The 16,602-nt window shown below is 35.5% G+C and overlaps 2 protein-coding genes across 5 annotated transcripts; one reads left to right on the top strand and one right to left on the bottom strand.

Annotated features, from left to right (window-relative positions):
* Positions 1 to 4,692: 4,692 nt before the first annotated feature.
* Positions 4,693 to 8,934, top strand: LOC145167360 (uncharacterized). Its single transcript, XM_079086550.1, has 2 exons — positions 4,693 to 7,478; positions 8,402 to 8,934. Exons 1-2 carry the CDS (start codon positions 4,862 to 4,864, stop codon positions 8,836 to 8,838), a joined length of 3,054 nt encoding a protein of 1,017 aa, XP_078942676.1. The 5' UTR covers positions 4,693 to 4,861; the 3' UTR covers positions 8,839 to 8,934.
* Positions 8,935 to 9,373: 439 nt separating this feature from the next.
* Positions 9,374 to 16,315, bottom strand: LOC145167359 (nuclear poly(A) polymerase 4-like). Of its 4 annotated transcripts, none has more exons than XR_013741090.1 (13): positions 16,160 to 16,315; positions 14,903 to 15,078; positions 14,714 to 14,791; positions 14,041 to 14,148; positions 13,808 to 13,870; positions 13,550 to 13,711; positions 13,143 to 13,256; positions 12,941 to 13,003; positions 11,734 to 12,063; positions 11,305 to 11,469; positions 10,364 to 10,846; positions 9,708 to 9,887; positions 9,374 to 9,589 (listed from the first exon to the last, which is right to left on the bottom strand). XR_013741090.1 is itself a non-coding variant. In XM_079086548.1 (13 exons), exons 2-13 carry the CDS (start codon positions 15,047 to 15,049, stop codon positions 9,565 to 9,567), a joined length of 1,815 nt encoding a protein of 604 aa, XP_078942674.1. In that variant the 5' UTR covers positions 15,050 to 15,078; positions 16,160 to 16,315; the 3' UTR covers positions 9,374 to 9,564. The 4 variants fall into 4 exon arrangements, 2 of the variants coding, with proteins under 2 accessions (XP_078942674.1, XP_078942675.1); XR_013741091.1 differs by having other exon boundaries at positions 9,730 to 9,887; XM_079086548.1 differs by having other exon boundaries at positions 9,811 to 9,887.
* Between the last annotated feature and the right edge of the window lie 287 nt (positions 16,316 to 16,602).

Genomic DNA, 16,602 nt, shown 5'->3' with positions numbered 1-16,602 from the left:
ATTTGTTGAAATTCAATCATTGATGGTTTTTGTGAAAGATTCTTATGATTGAAAGGGTGAACTTACCTCGAGTATGGATCTCAAGTCATGCAATCTCACATGGCATGTACTTAGTAAGTACCATCACATTTGTTAGCTGTTTGAATGAGAAGACATCATAGTGTATATATATATATATATATATATATATATATATTAAGTATATGTCTATATATAGAGTCACGGGGAAAAGTGATGTATATGTCAGTCAATCATAAATAACATGTAGGCGAGGATACATTACGTCTCATCAACATGTTCATACTAACATATACATGTAGTTATGAGCAATATAGCTAGCATACGTCTGGATATTTTCATTTTGCTTTGGACTTGTCACAACATATCCTAACCCAACAGTGTATAGTCACGCAAAGAGATAAAGTCATTCTTATGCATCACAGAAATTAAAACATATGAAATGAACTATCCAACTCATGATTTGGAGCTTGCATTTGTAGTTTATGTTTTGAATTTATGGAGAAATTAATTGTATGGGACGAAATGTAAGTTGAACACTAGTCATAAGAGTCTATAGTACATGTTTAATAAAAAAGATCTGAATATGCAAAATAGAAGGTGGATGGAAATTCTTAAGTTGTACATTGATCATAAGAGTCTTAGTGGCTCTAAATGGTTATATTAATGGTCATATAGTTGTTTGTTTTTTCAAAAAAAAAATATTATTTTTCTTTCTGCATAGTTATATTCAGTTTATCCGAACTTGGATTCGATTATTTGAAACCTAGTTTTTACGTAAGGGAAATATTTGATCGTAAAATTTTGGTGTAGCCTCCTATCCACTAGATTGTATATATTTTATTCGAATATTTTGAGATCAAATTTTAAAAGTAGGATCATATATTTTTTCAGATACAAAAAATCAAGATCTGGTTTGTGTACTTTCGTTAGGGATAACCACCAAACCATTTTGCAGGGCTTAAGCTCATTGTGTAGGTTTAAGTGCAAAATATGTGGTTATTATCGAAAGAGAAATCTAAAAAATTGGTGCTTGTGGTTTACGAAAAGTTATGGATTTAGACCAAAAAGGATTTCAACTTGCATTACTGATCCAAATCAAGATAGTTTATATGGATTTGGTTCTTGAAAAACTTGATTTTTTTTATTTGGTTTATACTCTAAAATACTAATATATCCCTTAAAATTTATTTTTTAATTTCTTTTATTAATTTTTTTATTTTAATAATGTTATATAAAATTATTTCACACCCACCGCCATCTCTCTTCCATCCACATGTCATCCCCAATCAAGAATAATTGTCTAGTTCATCTCCTCCGGCCATTACTTCGCCCCCACCGGTACCATCCTTCAGTTTATTCTTCTCCAACCATTATCAAGGTCATCTCCCACCGCTTCCTCTTGTTTTTGAACCCAGATTTATCAAACACATGAAACCTAAATCAAAAATCAAAAATCATTCTTGCAAACCTAGATTCATAAAATATATTCTAGATACCTAGATTTAGCAGCTCGTGTCCAAATTCATAATAGCACACACACACACACATTTAAATTCTGAGGGGAAAGAGAAACAAAGATACCACAACCACCAAGAAAATATAAAAATGGTGAAGCGCACTATGACCTAAATCGAGAAAACCTACAAATTGGGTTTCTTTTTTTACATTGGCCTTCTTCTCCGACGGATTTTGATTTTTGCACCCTCGCCCCTAAATCCATAAAATCTGCAATAATGATGTTAGCTTAGAGGACGGCGGTGTAGTGGAAACTCATAAACAATAATTCATAAAGCAAGAAACATTTCAACGACCCTAAAGTTGAGTCCACTCATTAGTGCACTTGTTTAAGACAAGTTTAGTGATGAGGACACTCAAAAAGATACTACCAGTTAGGGCACATGAAATCGATTTGCAAATTTAAGCTAATATAGGGTTAGATTTTTATGGTGTGGAATACTGTGAGCGAGGGTTAGGTTTTTAAGATGATAGAAAAATACGTGAGAAAGGGAAATGTATTCAAATGGTGTCGTGCATCAGAAAGGGGGAGGAAGAGAGGGTGTGGGATGGGTAGGCCTTTTTCATTTTTAATTAATTATTAGGGGACATGGTCATGGAAAAAAGATGGGGATGTACCCTTATGTAACACCCAGCTTCTAGAACGGATTGGTTTAGGGCTTCAAGGGGTCAAAGGCTTTGTTTTTAGGTAAAATCAGGTGTCACGACGTGACCATAGATATGTCACGACGTGACAAGAGATTAAATGAGAAAGTTGATTTAGACTGAGCTCACGACGTGAGATGCGTTGCAACCCAAGCCCATGATCTTTTAGGGTTTCCTTCGTATTTAATCCCCATAAACTTCATTTTAGGGTTCCTCAACATCCTCTTTCGCCTTAAGCATAGAAAAACCCTAACCCTAGCCCCTCCTTGTGATTCTTGAGCTTTTGGTGGAATTTTGATGGCTTAAAGAAGAAGAGAACCCCATTGGAGCATAGATTCAACTTGGAAGTTCCATTTGCAATCTCTAGCAACAATTATGGACCATTGTGAGTTAGCAAGATTCAAGCTTTTTGTTTCCTTGTTGCTAGATATAAGATTTTATGCATGTTTATCCATTGTTATAAGAGTTAGAGTGTTGGGACTCCATAAAGTTAGCAACTTTATGGGTCCTTAGAGTCCCTTGGTGATTATATGTAATGGATCTGAAGTTCGGATGATGTTTGAGTTCATACTTGAGAATTAATCCCCCTTTTCTTCATGAATGCCCTAGTTTGAGCTCAAGTATTACAGTGGACATGCATGACCTTAAAGCATCGATTTTTATGATCATTAGGGAGTTAGGAAGCCTTTTAGAAAATATGGATTCGTGGCTTAATGGATTAAGAAGTTTATGGATCAAAATGTCATTCAGATTTATCTCACGGCGTGAGGCTTTGTCTGTCACATCGTGAGGATCATGAGCATCGGCTATTTTGTCCCTTAGTAGCTTACGACGTGAGCCATAGTTGGTCACGTCGTGAAGGGCGGTTTGACTGTTGACTTTCGTTGACCGTTGTCCGTTGGCTTTTTAACCTGTTTGAATTTGGGTCAAACTTGGAGGTTTTTGGCTATTTATTAAGTTTCTTCCAAGATTTTGTGATAGAGGGCTCGTGGGAGCAATCTATACAGAAGGGAAACGTATTGCAGTGTTTCGGGTTCTTCGTTTCAGGTGAGTTTTTCCTCACTGTACTTGTGGGTCGAAGGCACCAATGTCAGCCCATTAGATTATGTATCATGGTATATAGGATGTTACTATGTTGTAGTGAACTGTTAGATCGGTGTCTGAGTATATAGGATGTTGCTATGTTGTAGTGATCTGTAGATACTCATGTTTATCTGATGACTGGTTATATGATTATCTGTTGATGGACATTTGTTATTTGTTATGCATATGTCAACATGATGTAGTGGTGTTGAGACTGTACTGCTTTGTGCTATCAGTCAACGATCCGGGACATTCCAACTGAAAAGTTGTGGGTCGGGGCATTCCAACCGGAAGGCTGTGGGCCAGGGGTAATCCAACCAGGAGGTTGTGGACCTGGTATGTATTAGGCAGTCCAACCGAAAGGTTATGGTTCGGTGCATTCTAACCGGAAGGTTATGGGCCAGGGGTAATCCAACCAAGAGGTTGTAGACCCGGTATCCGTTTGGTTATATGTGTGTGTGGTGGTACATTATAGGAACTCACTAAGCTTTGGCTTACGGTTTTCAGTTTATTGTTTCAGGTACTTCAGATGATCGGGGGAAAGCAAATGTGTGATCGTGCACATCCTTTAAATTTTTACGTTATTGGACCTTGGAATACTCTGACTTATGACTATTACTTCTGGAACAATGTTTTGTAAAGAATTATGGTCTTTGGAATGGTTTTGTTGATTGATAAAAAAAATTTATCTTGATTTTTGTGATGTTACACATTGGTACCTCCAAGACACCACTCTTTCTCAGGGGGTTAGGAGTAGTGGGTTGTTTATATAGTTTCTCTCTCTCTCTCTCTCTCTCTCTCTCTCTCTCTCTCTCTCTCTCTCTCTCTCTCTCTCTCTCTCTCTCTCTCTCTCTCTCTCTCTCTCTCTCTCTCTCTCATGTGTTTTAAAACTTATACTTTAGTTGTTTGGTATTTATTTTATTTTATTTTAATAGGTCGAATGGGTTGGAAAACATAAGGTTTTATGGGTTGTGGATTGGAAAAGATAGAAGAGAGAAGAAAAATAAAATCTTATATGGGGCTCATGTTGGAATGGATCGTGAGGGAATGACTCCCTCCTCCATTAGAAACATTAAAATAAATAGAAAAAAATAAAAAATAAATAAATATAATAATAGTATTTTTCAAGTTGGATAGATAAAAAAAATTTAATTTTAAACCATTTGTACAAATTTAAATTTTTTTTCACTATATAAAATATAAAACACATAGGACCAATCTTATTTTGTTAGTTTTTGGTTTTTTTATAAAATAAATATAAAAAAATTAACTATTTTGTCTTTTTATCTCTATTTTATTTGGCACTACTTTTATAAATTACTGGATTTAAAGTAATTTTATATCAATTTTTGTGTGTAATAAATTAAAGTTGCATAAATTAATTAAAAGGTCACCTAATTCCATATTTTAATAAAATTCTTACAAGTGGGTTTATACAAGTAGATGCCCTCTCTGGACACACCACATCAAACCGGCGGCCAAACACACCATAACAAATCTGACGGCCTGTCGAACGTCACAAAAAAGTTAACTAACCAAGTCAAAAGGTCACGCCAACGATATGTTTTTCCGATAACACAAACCACCACCGGAAAAGATGGCATCGCCGTCGCCACCACATCTCCTCTCATTCTTCGTCTTCATCTTCCTCACCTCCGTCGTAAGTTCACAACAGTTCTCGACTTCAGACCAAACTACCTTGCTTAACCTCAAGCAACAGTGGGGAAATCCACAGTCACTAGCAGATTGGAACTCCACCTCGTCACCTTGCAGCTGGCCGGAGGTTCAGTGCCGGAATGGTTCCGTCGTCATGCTGCAACTCAAAAGCAAGGAACTTACCGGACCTATACCGCCGTTTATCTGCGACCTGCGGAACCTGGAAAACATGATTCTCCATGACAATTTTATCACCGGAGAGTTTCCTAGGGTTTTCTATAACTGCTCGAAGCTGGTTGAGCTTGATATCTCACAGAACCTGTTCGTCGGAAGGTTGCCGGAAGACATTGACCGACTATCACAACTCCAAATCGTTGAATTTGGGGGTAATAACTTTACCGGCGACATACCTCCGGCAATCGGGAATATTTCGGCGTTGACTTCGTTGCAATTGTATCAGAATTTGTTTAATGGAAGTATACCTCCGGAGATCGGAAACTTATCAAATCTGGAAACATTAGGTCTGGCGTATAACGAATTTGCAGATCCAGTGATACCGCCGGAGTTTGGAAAATTGAGCAGTTTGAAGATTTTGTGGATGGCGGCGACTAATCTGGTCGGAAATATTCCAGAATCATTATCGAATTTGGCCAATCTCACATCGTTAGATTTGAGTTTAAACTACTTGGAAGGTGAAATTCCTCCTGGATTGTTCCTCTTAACAAATCTGGATGTTATGTTTTTGTATCTCAACAAATTATCCGGCAACCTTCCTTCCTTGATTCAGTTTCAGAATTTGACTCAAATCGATATCGCCATGAACAGATTGAACGGCTCGATTCCGGATGATTTTGGAAAATTGCTGAAACTGGAGGTTTTCAATTTGTATTCAAATCGATTTTCCGGACAGATTCCACCGAGTATTTCTCAAATTCCAACACTGAGGACCTTCCGGGTCTTTAGAAACAATCTCACCGGAGAATTACCTCCGGAGTTTGGACTTCACTCCAAACTTGAATCATTTGAGGTATCCGAGAACAACCTCACCGGAAAGTTGCCGGAGAGTTTATGCGCCGGAGGTGCTTTGACAGGCGTGATTGTTTTCTCAAACAGCCTCACCGGAGAGATACCAAGATCATACGAGAGCTGTAACAAGGTTAACAGTATCCAACTCTATAATAACAACTTCACCGGTGAGATTCCTCCAGGAGTTTGGACATTATTAAATCTTTCAACTTTGCTGCTCACCGGAAACTCGTTTTCCGGTGAGCTTCCTGGTAAAGTCGCTTGGAATTTATCTAGATTTGAAATCAGTGACAACAAGTTTTCAGGTCAAATCCCGACTGAAATTTCTTCTTGGATGAAACTCAATGTGTTCAAAGCTAGTAACAACTTGTTTTCCGGCGTCATCCCACCTGAATTCACTACTCTTTCAGAGCTATCCGTTCTTTATCTTGACGGAAATTCACTTTCCGGTGAACTCCCATCACAGATCAAGTCCTGGAACTCGCTAACCATTCTGAATCTCGCAAGAAACAAACTTTCCGGCGATATCCCATCTTCACTCAGTACTTTACCAAATCTTCTTGGACTTGATCTCTCAGAAAACCAATTCTCAGGCGAAATCCCACCTCAATTGAGTAATCTCAGACTTACCAGTTTGAATCTATCTTCCAACAAACTCACCGGAAAAATTCCCTCCGCTTTTGATAACTCCGCGTTTCAGAACAGTTTCTTCAACAATCCAAACCTCTGTTCCACTTCCCATATCTCCAATCTCCATAGTTGTTACACCAAAAGCTCCCGGAAGAAATTTTCGCCCAAAATCATCGCCACAATCGTCATTTTATCATCCTTCCTTCTACTCCTCGCGATCCTCTTCACATTGTTCATGTTCCGAGACCACTTAAAAAAGAACCCTAAACGGACTCGAACGACATGGAAACTGATCTCCTTCCACAATCTCGATTTCACCGAAGAAAACATCTTATCCTGCATGACCGACGCCAATCTAATCGGCTCCGGTGGTTCCGGTAAAGTCTACCGAATCGGTGTCGGTCCGCCTCGAGGTTTCGTCGCCGTGAAACAGATTTCAAACAAGAAATTCAACCGGGATGTTGAAAACGAGTTCTCCTCCGAGGTTCAGATTTTGGGCTCCATTCGCCACTCGAATATCGTGAAACTTCTGTGTTGTCTTTCGAACCCTAACTCGAAGCTTCTGGTTTACGAGTACATGGAAAATCAGAGTCTCGATAAGTGGTTACATGGGAAGAAGAGGAAACCGGAAATGGAGCTGCGTTTGGAACCTCCACATTTCGTGTTGGACTGGCGGCGGCGGTTGCAGATTGCCATTGACGCCGCCCAGGGGCTTTGTTATATGCATCATGATTGTTCGCCGGTGATTGTGCATCGAGATGTGAAGTCGAGCAATATATTGTTGGATTCGGAGTTTAAAGCAAAGATTGCGGATTTTGGATTGGCACAGATCTTGGAGAAGCAAAAACCTGGTGATGATAATATGGCGTCGATCGTTGGCTCATTAGGTTACTTTGCTCCTGGTATGAACTCTTTTGACACAGCCATTGAATCATAAATCGGGAAAATAAACAAAATAAAAAGAAAAATAAAGGATTGTTTATAACCAGAAAACCTAACTATTTAACAAAAATGTATGGTTTTTTTTTCTTTTTTTTTTTTTCTAGAAAGAAAAAAAAAATCATGTTTTTTTTAACCAAAAAACGTTAATAGAATATCGATTTTTTTTAAAAGTATACTGTTTATTTAGGTTCGAGTGGTTTTTTGTTTTAAAACCAAAACACACCATATTTTAATACAATGCTTTTTTTGTTATTAAATACCTAAATGTCATCAAAAACCATTATAATTTGGTGTTTTGTTTTTTTGGACTAAAATATTTTTTTTCTAGTTTAAACATCGAAATTTGTTTGTTTTTCAGAAAAATCACTGTAAATTTTTTTTCGGTAATAAGTTGCAAAAAAACCAACTGGAAGAATATTTTTTTTGGGTTAAAGATGTATTTTTAGTTTCAATGGTTAAATAATTAAAAAAATATATATCAGAATGGTTAAACCGATCAAATTCTAAAATATATTGGTTTTTCTATAATCCAAAGTTTTATGTAGATTTTTCTAAAAAAATCCTCAATGGTTAAACCAGAAACAATTAAAAAAACTTCCATTTGTTAAACAAAAAAATAAAATAGCATAGTGATATTTATGGAATTTGCCCAATTTAAAAAGCCAAAATTAACAAATATTTTCATTTCTTTATGGATTTTGTCACAACAAAAGTCCATATATTCAGTTTTAACTGCTTGTGGATTCTCACATTCTTTACCATTATTACGGTCATACAAAATAGTTTCTTTAAAACTTAAACCAATCAATCGTTTATTTCAGTTTCAATTACAGTTTTCAGTTTTTACACAAAAACTCATCATGTACGACATGTTCAATTTCAGAGTACGCATACACAACAAGAATTAATGAGAGGATAGACGTATATAGCTTTGGTGTAGTGCTACTTGAACTAGTAACCGGAAAAGAACCAAATGGAAAAGATGGAGACCTAAACCTAGCCGAATGGGCATGGAAGCACCATGGAGAAAGTGACTCCATGGTTGGAGTCTGTGATCCTGAGATCAAAGACTCCGATACTTACATGGAGGAAATGACCACCGTGTTCAAACTAGGGCTCATTTGCACAAGCACATTGCCTTCCAGTAGGCCATCAATGAAAGATGTTCTTGAGATTCTTAGAAGATGTAATCCAATGGATGAACTCCCTGAAGAAATGAAAGAGGGAAGAGATGAGTTTGATGTTGCACCTCTTCTTAAAAGAGAAAGATCTGTTACTGGGCCCAATGAAAACGAGGGTGTTCTTGTTTCCCAAGTGTGAAATTGATTTGTATACATGTATAATAATCCATGTTATATGTATGTATACGTGTATTTCTATGTGTATATATAGAAAAATAGTGACAGGTTAACGACATCAGCGATTGCATGTAAACAGAAGTAATTAACGACAAATTAGTGATAAAAAAGATAATGACGGGTTTACGATGCACATATCAAGCAACAGAAGTAGGCTCATTTTACATTTTGTAAAAGGGTAAAATGGCAATTTTAGACTCATGCATGAGTATCAAATTCTAGTAATTTAGACCCCTAGTTTTTTTTATCTTACATTCGTACTTTGAACCATTGATTCCATTACGAAAATATAAAATACAACTCAAATGGAATCATTCATAGGTAAAATCATTTTGGTTTACGATCAAAGAGTATTGTGCATTGTTAAGTATATGGAGCATGAAAATCCTAAACATCTTATCTACAGTTTTGTGTTCATTTGATTATAGTTTTGCAAGATTGGATTAGTGTGATGAGAATAATTAAAGAAAAAGAGCTAAAACTAACAAGATACAATGTGATGATAACATTTTCTACGATAAACACGATTCAATCCATTACATTCCAAAACCATAACAAAAGAAAGAAAGAAAAAAGTTGCAAGGTTTAAAATTTAAAATTTAAAGAACAAGCCCTCATTCTTGGTAAATTACATACTACTACTCCCAAGTTGTCAGTACTAAAAGGTCACACTTCCGCTCTCAATAATTTAAGCTGTTGATTCCAGGCTCAACCTGCCACAAAAAATAAATAAAATATCATTTGAAAATAAAATGTGGGGCCCAGCTAACTGCTAACATGATAAAGGTAAATCACAATGTCCCTAACCGGTACTAATATCAATGGGACAACCTGTGCAATTTTTTTCTCCCACCTTAAAAAGGTGTCGCAAGGTCCGGCTTTCTTGTCTGTAGAAAAGACGTAAATGCCCTCCTCCTACAGAGAGGAAAGATACCTTATTGCAGATGGCTGCATTGATTCGGGATTTGCTCCATCTTCAGACTCCAATACCACCTTTTGTGTAATTGAAGACTGTAGACAAAATATAAACCAATTCTTCATTCCATTCCGACTTTTATCAACATAAATAAATAAACATAAGAAAAGCTCATTAAACCCCAATAAATTACAATAAAAATAATATTTTTGAAAAAAGTAATTTGTGATCTAATTAAAATAATAATAACTATATATAAACAAAAATGGATTATATAGTTATATTGCATTTTTCATCCGTTCAATGATGGAAAAAAAAAAAAAAAAAAAAAATTCTCTAGCCAAGAAATGAAAATTCACAAAATGGGAGGAAACACATTCCTTCAAAAATGGTTCATTCCATTCCATCAAGCAAAACAGCCAGCTTTTGGAATGAACCATTCCATTCCTTCCTCAATTCCATCGCACCAAACACTATCTATCTGTTTTTATTCCAATAATCTTATCGTCTCACACAAGGACAGGAAAGTAAACATAAAACAGTAGAAAATTCCTCAAGTTACAAAACTCACCTCACAAGCAATATCTTCAATTCCGGAGTTCACTGGAATGCTACTCCCTCCAATTCCCACACATTCCGGGCTCCCAAAAGACGTTTTCTTCGGTTTTCCAGGTCCAGAAGAAGCATCATGTTTCCTCTTGAAACGCTTCTCAGATGAAGGAGAGCTTGAGCCTTCAGGAGTAGTAGTAGTAGTATGCCTTAATTGTCTTTGACGTTTATACCCTTCAGGAAAAATATATGTAGGAAGTTGTCTCCTACGTACATGAGACACAAAAATGTCCATTCCAGGTCTCCAAAGGTTGTAACTGTTTACTCCTTGCTTAAACTCATCTACAGTTGCCCTGATATCAAATTGTTGACCTTCTTGAACTTTGACTCCAGGTTGCCTTTGAAGACCCATAAAAAAAGCACAATGGGAACATGGTTTTGATGTATCGATGTATTCGTTTGGGAAAGGGTGGCATTGTAACATCCCGTCTGTATCGCGTTCGATCTGAAAAACCATGGAAAATGGAAACATGGATTAGACATCTTTTTGACCGTTTTACCCTTTGTATCTGAAAAGTACCAACAAACAACCAAGACTGTTTCTTTTTTGCACTCGATGATAGTAAATGATTATTTTACCCTTGACTTATTGTACGGAATCCAAACAGATACTAAGGGTAAAATGGTCATTTACAGTCACTCAGACAGTTAACTTACTAAAACCCATATATGATTATGATAAATAAAAAAAAAATGTATTCTTTTAAAAAAGATTCGTCATTAACAAATAAATTGAATAAAATGGGTTATATTGAAATGAAAACTAATGGTCCATACCATCAGAGAAAACAACCGGTTCTTTTGATTCCAATGGAATGAACAATTCCATTCCTTCTCTGATTCCATCATACATAACGAAACACAAAGTAAAAAGTTTGAAAGATGAGAAATATGAATTAAAACCTTCAAAGTAAGTAATCTAAGGCGGGATTCCACCCATCCCCTCCATGCAAGAAGATCATCCGCATCTGCAGCTACAATGTCTACCTGCAAGTAGTTTTTATACGACTCGAAAAAAAGAGAAGGCTCAAACAGAGAGCTCCAATTTGCTTTGTTCAACTCAATCTCCTAAATTTCATCCAAAAAGAAACAACATCAATAGTCTACCAAATGATCTCAATGTGCAAAAAGACATAAATGCCCCTTGTCATTGAAAATTCAAAATAGCCCTAGAAAACTTGTCCACTCCTTTCTAGGGCTCTGATGAGAGAGAGAGAGAGAGAGAGAGAGAGAGAGAGAGAGAGAGAGAAGGGCATTCAAGTCTTTTGCCAGCTCAGATCAAACAGGGGTAAAACGGTAAAATTGTGAGAGTTTTTTTTTTTTTAGTTTTACCTCGCAAACCTTATTTCCAAAGAGAAACTGTTCCACCATAACACGAAGGGTACTTGCGGAAACATTGTAACTAGAGTTCATGCATGGGTATGCGGGAGTGATGATGGGCATGAGATGGGTTCGATCACGGGACCATTTCCGTGGGTCCCACACGTTAAATCCAAGATCATCCTCTTCAATTGGGCATAGCATGACAGGGTTTGGCCAACGCCAATTGGTATAGACTCTGAAAAAACGGGAAACCAGCATACTAGGTATTGCATTGGGATAAAGCTGGCATACCTGAGCAACTAAAAGAGCCCAATTCACTCCACCAAGAAATCCAGTAACCTAAATCAACAAACAAACACCTCACTACATCATTAACTATTATATCATTCATAATACAATACATGACTAAATTACACTTTTGGTCCCTGTGTTGTATTCATTTTCACTGTTCCATAACACGCCTTTTATAGAAGAAGGCCTTTTAGTCCTATCACATGACTTGTACATAAGGGTATTTAATTCATTCCATTTATGTCCACTTTCATCATCATTACAAAGAGGTTTTTCACAAATCATCCACAATTGTCAAATATATGGTTTTCCAGAGTCATCCAGAGATATGAAACAGTGAATTATGAATTTAAAGCTGTTTACAATGGTGTCTGTCTCATCTCATGGACTAAAAGTGTTATAAAAAAGTGAATTATGGAAGAAAAAAACAAAAAGGGCAAAAATATTCTTTTTTGGTCCATATCCAAAAAGGACCACTTTTTCGTCCCTAATTCAATGTTTCATAAAACGTTTAGTCACTGGGACATATGCCATTTATAAAAGGATGTTAAGCCCGATAACATAGTCATACCTTGCAGAAGAGGGCATTTAGGTCATTTCATTTATCTCTTTAACGTTACCACCACTTTAACCATCATTTTCAGAAACCATAACCAACTGTCAGTTATAGGGCTTTTCAAAAATCATCATTATGGAGGGGGGTGAAATGACCGAAACACCCTTGTCTAGGCTTAGGAACCTTTTATAAACGGTGACTGTCTGAGGGACTAAAAAAGTGTTGTGAAACAGTGAATTGGGAACAAAAAAGGCAAAAGATTCCTCTTTGAACCATATCCAAAAAATTTGATATAGCACAGGGACCAAAATTGTAATTTACTCAAAACACAATTCAAAAATAAAAATTAGCATAGAATAAAAATCTTACATTTGAATAAACGCCACGCCTCTTAGCCCAAAACTTTAAGCATCTAAGTGTGGTGCAGAAGTTCTACAAATTTTTAAAGGCATATGAATAGATGTCAAATACCAATAATGTAAGCATGTAAGGGTATATATACATATATATATATATATATATATATATATATATATATATATATATATATATTATGGACCACAATACATGCCTCTACATTTGGAATAAGTTTAAGTATTTGATCAGCAACCCGACATCCATTAAGACTTCGAACCGTTTTCTCATCAGTGTTGTACAACACAGAATTTTGAGAGATGTCCAAATCCTGTCACAAGTTAGTTTCACAAACAAAAAAACCAAACTCAAACACATAAAACAATACAATTAATTGTTTCTACCTTATAATTATATCACTAAATATTCAGTGACTATCACATCATAAGAATAACATACAAGAAACAAAAACATAACAGTAATAAATCATCATGTGCTATTACTACTCAAATCATGGCATGTGATGCTAGTATGCTACCAGTACTACTTCTATCAAATATACCACATAAGATGCAAATATAGGGGCAAATAAGTAAATGTGGACAAATGTGGAAAGGAAATTACTTCTGGAACAATCAATAGAGATACACTGGCATAAAGAAGATCAATGGATATTCCTTGGAACTTGAACTTCATCACAGGAACATGTGCATCATTAACTGGCTGAAGATCCGATACTTCTTCCATCTCCAACAGAATATTATGCAATATAACAAAAAAATCATGCTGATAAGAAGAAATTGGGAAAATTGGTTAAAACATATAGATATGAATACATCCATCATAAATGAGAAAAATGTCGAGATAAATTCATTAAATCACCTCTCGAGTCACATATGAGGGCCCAATGCATAGTGTATCAATATCAGCATTAGGACCATGTACCTGTAACAAAAATGTCTCAGTGTTTTATTATGATTACTTCTTTACATTCTCAAAGACACAAATAAGCTGTGATATAATGATATTGACCTTTTATGTTGCGAATTAAAAGTACAATTTTAAATTCAAAAAAAAAAAAAAAAGAAAAGAAAAAAAAAAGTAGAGGCTATTACCCCTAGGCGATAAGACCCAAAGGTACGTACAATACCATTTGCCTCCTCAACCATTTTTTCTGTGTACCCTTTTTGGCGTGTTAACTGCTTCACCCAATCTTTAATAATCTGGAACAAATTACAAAACAAATGTTTCAAAATGATCACTGCAAAATAAATGGTTACTTACTGTATCTGCTGCAATGTGTCACGGATTCCTAAATGTTATATATATCCAAACTGATTACAAAATTATGGAAGGAGGTGTAGTGATGAGCACATTATGTCTTAAATAGAATAGGGCTACAAATACATTGCAAGAAATAGTAACTTTAGTTTCATATTTCTGTTACAACATTCTACTTTCAATATTGTTCTTATTAAAGAGCTATACTTGAAACATCTACCGATTAAAACTTGTACTTTAACAAAAAAATATCTTAGTAGGAGATTATAAGTTGAAAAATATACTCAATTATAGCAGTGAATAATGTTTTGTACTTTTTGTATTTGGAGGAAAATGCTATAATTTGTTAGATTTTTCAATGTAGAGTGTTTTGTGATGGGATCGAGGGAAGAAATGCAAGTAGGATGCTGAATTAAACAATTCAATGAAAGTAAATTGCTATTTTTTTTTTTTTTTTGCATTTAACCTCATAGAATATAACAATAAATACAAGAGGGTTACAATTACCTGATCCAGACGACAAAGAACCTCTTCTCTCCTTGCGGTTTCTTCCATGCTCTCATATATCCCTGACTCCATCAAAAGCTTACAACAAACACAAGTAAAACAATCATTGAAAAGTTAAAAAGAAAAACTTGGACATAAGTAACAAACGAATTTAATTGGAAAAAAAAACAAAGGAAGACCAGTGTCTACCTTTTCCAAGAGTGCATTCCTGTGAAGGTCAGCCTCAGTGGGTCCCGCATATGATATTGGGTTCACCACACCATACTTCTTCTTCACATCCGCCTTCTGTGACGGTGGTGCTGGTGAAGAACCATTTTCTTTCTCAGACCCCACCATCTCAAAGCAACCAAAACTCTACAACAAACCTAAATGAATAACAAACTAACATGTTTACCTAAATATGGAATATAACAAAATAACAAACACTTAGAGGACCAAAATCACACTAAATCTAAGATTGGAATTAACAAGTTGTAAAGAAAGTAATACAACAAAAGATAATGAACTCATAAGGGCTGGCTGCATTTTCATCTTTGTATAGCCATTACTACAAAATCAACATCGACAGTTATCCATTTCTACTGGTTAAAAAGTCTAATTCAAGCTCATAGGTATGTTTCATAACAAAAAGTAAACTTGTTATTATTTACATGGCATAACCATGGGTCATGATAAGATAACATGTTGTGAAAAATTACAACAAACATGGGGAAATGGAATGAAAAAAGTGAATGATGTTAAATTTGTAAAAAGTTTAGAACTTAGCACAGAAGCCTCATTTCCCTGACTTCCTCTATTAGGTCATTGTTAATGCATTAAGTCAAAAAGAAACACTAATGTATTCATTGAGTCAAAATAAAAAGGCACCTAAGTAAAATATGCAAAAGGTTTGCATAAAAGAATATGCTTCTAAATCTTATGGGAGTTGATCAGTTGAACCTCTTTAATAATGTCAATGGGGTTTACCTCTTTATATTTCATATTGCTTTCTGTTTAGCCTAAACAAACTGGTATGGGATAGAATGCAGTTAATTCAACCTTGTCTAGAGGATTCTTAAAACCCAGTTTTGGCATCAATATCAACATCCAACGGTTTTTGTGAAATTCAAAACCCTAGGTTTTTAACCTTAAAATGAAAACCTAGGAACTAAGGCTGATAAACCTCAAAATAAACCCTAACGAACAACTTCGGCAAAAGTAAATCAAAATGCCAAATAAACAAACTCGAATTACCTAATTGAGTCTAATCAAGCTACAGAACTTAGTAAAATTTACCATAAAGCAGTTTGGTTGAGAAATTAAATTAAAGGCGCTAAAAAGTTTGGGCAATCACTCACCTGAATCATATCTAAACCGCTACTAACAATTAGGCATGCATAGAAACAGAGAAATGGATCTAAGCGCCATTTTTTCTAATGGAAAAACAGAAAAATATTTGTGGGAAACCTGAGGGAGAAGGACGTCATCTGGTGCATTGTAGACAAGCGGTGAATCGGAATTGGAACCGTCCTGAGGTTGAATTTTCCGGTGGTTTTTCTGATTTGAGTTTTGCGGACTGAAGTCAAAGTCTTAATTGCATCGATTTGTGTCTTAGCTGTACCTTTTCTCATTTCAATCTGTGTAGTGTTCTTATTCTTATATTCTAAGCTTACCCTTCTTCTTTATCTTTTTCAACTTTGGCCACGATTGTTTTATTTTTTCTACAAATAGCCTTTTCATGAGCAATACTTGACATTAAATTTTACTTTACGTATTCTCTCTTACTTAGTTATTTGATTTTGATAAAAACACTTCTTATTTACAAAAAAAATAAAATAAAATAAATTAGATAGGGCTCACCTGTTCCTAAAAATGGTTATGTGTTATTATTTGTCATTTATGGCGTATCT

The sequence above is a fragment of the Lactuca virosa genome, chromosome 3 (genome assembly GCF_052849685.1).
Source record: "Lactuca virosa cultivar CGN04683 chromosome 3, Lactuca_virosa_CGN04683_v6, whole genome shotgun sequence".
In the NCBI taxonomy this organism is placed as follows: Eukaryota; Viridiplantae; Streptophyta; class Magnoliopsida; order Asterales; family Asteraceae; genus Lactuca; species Lactuca virosa.
This window is presented reverse-complemented; position numbering and strand designations above follow the sequence as displayed.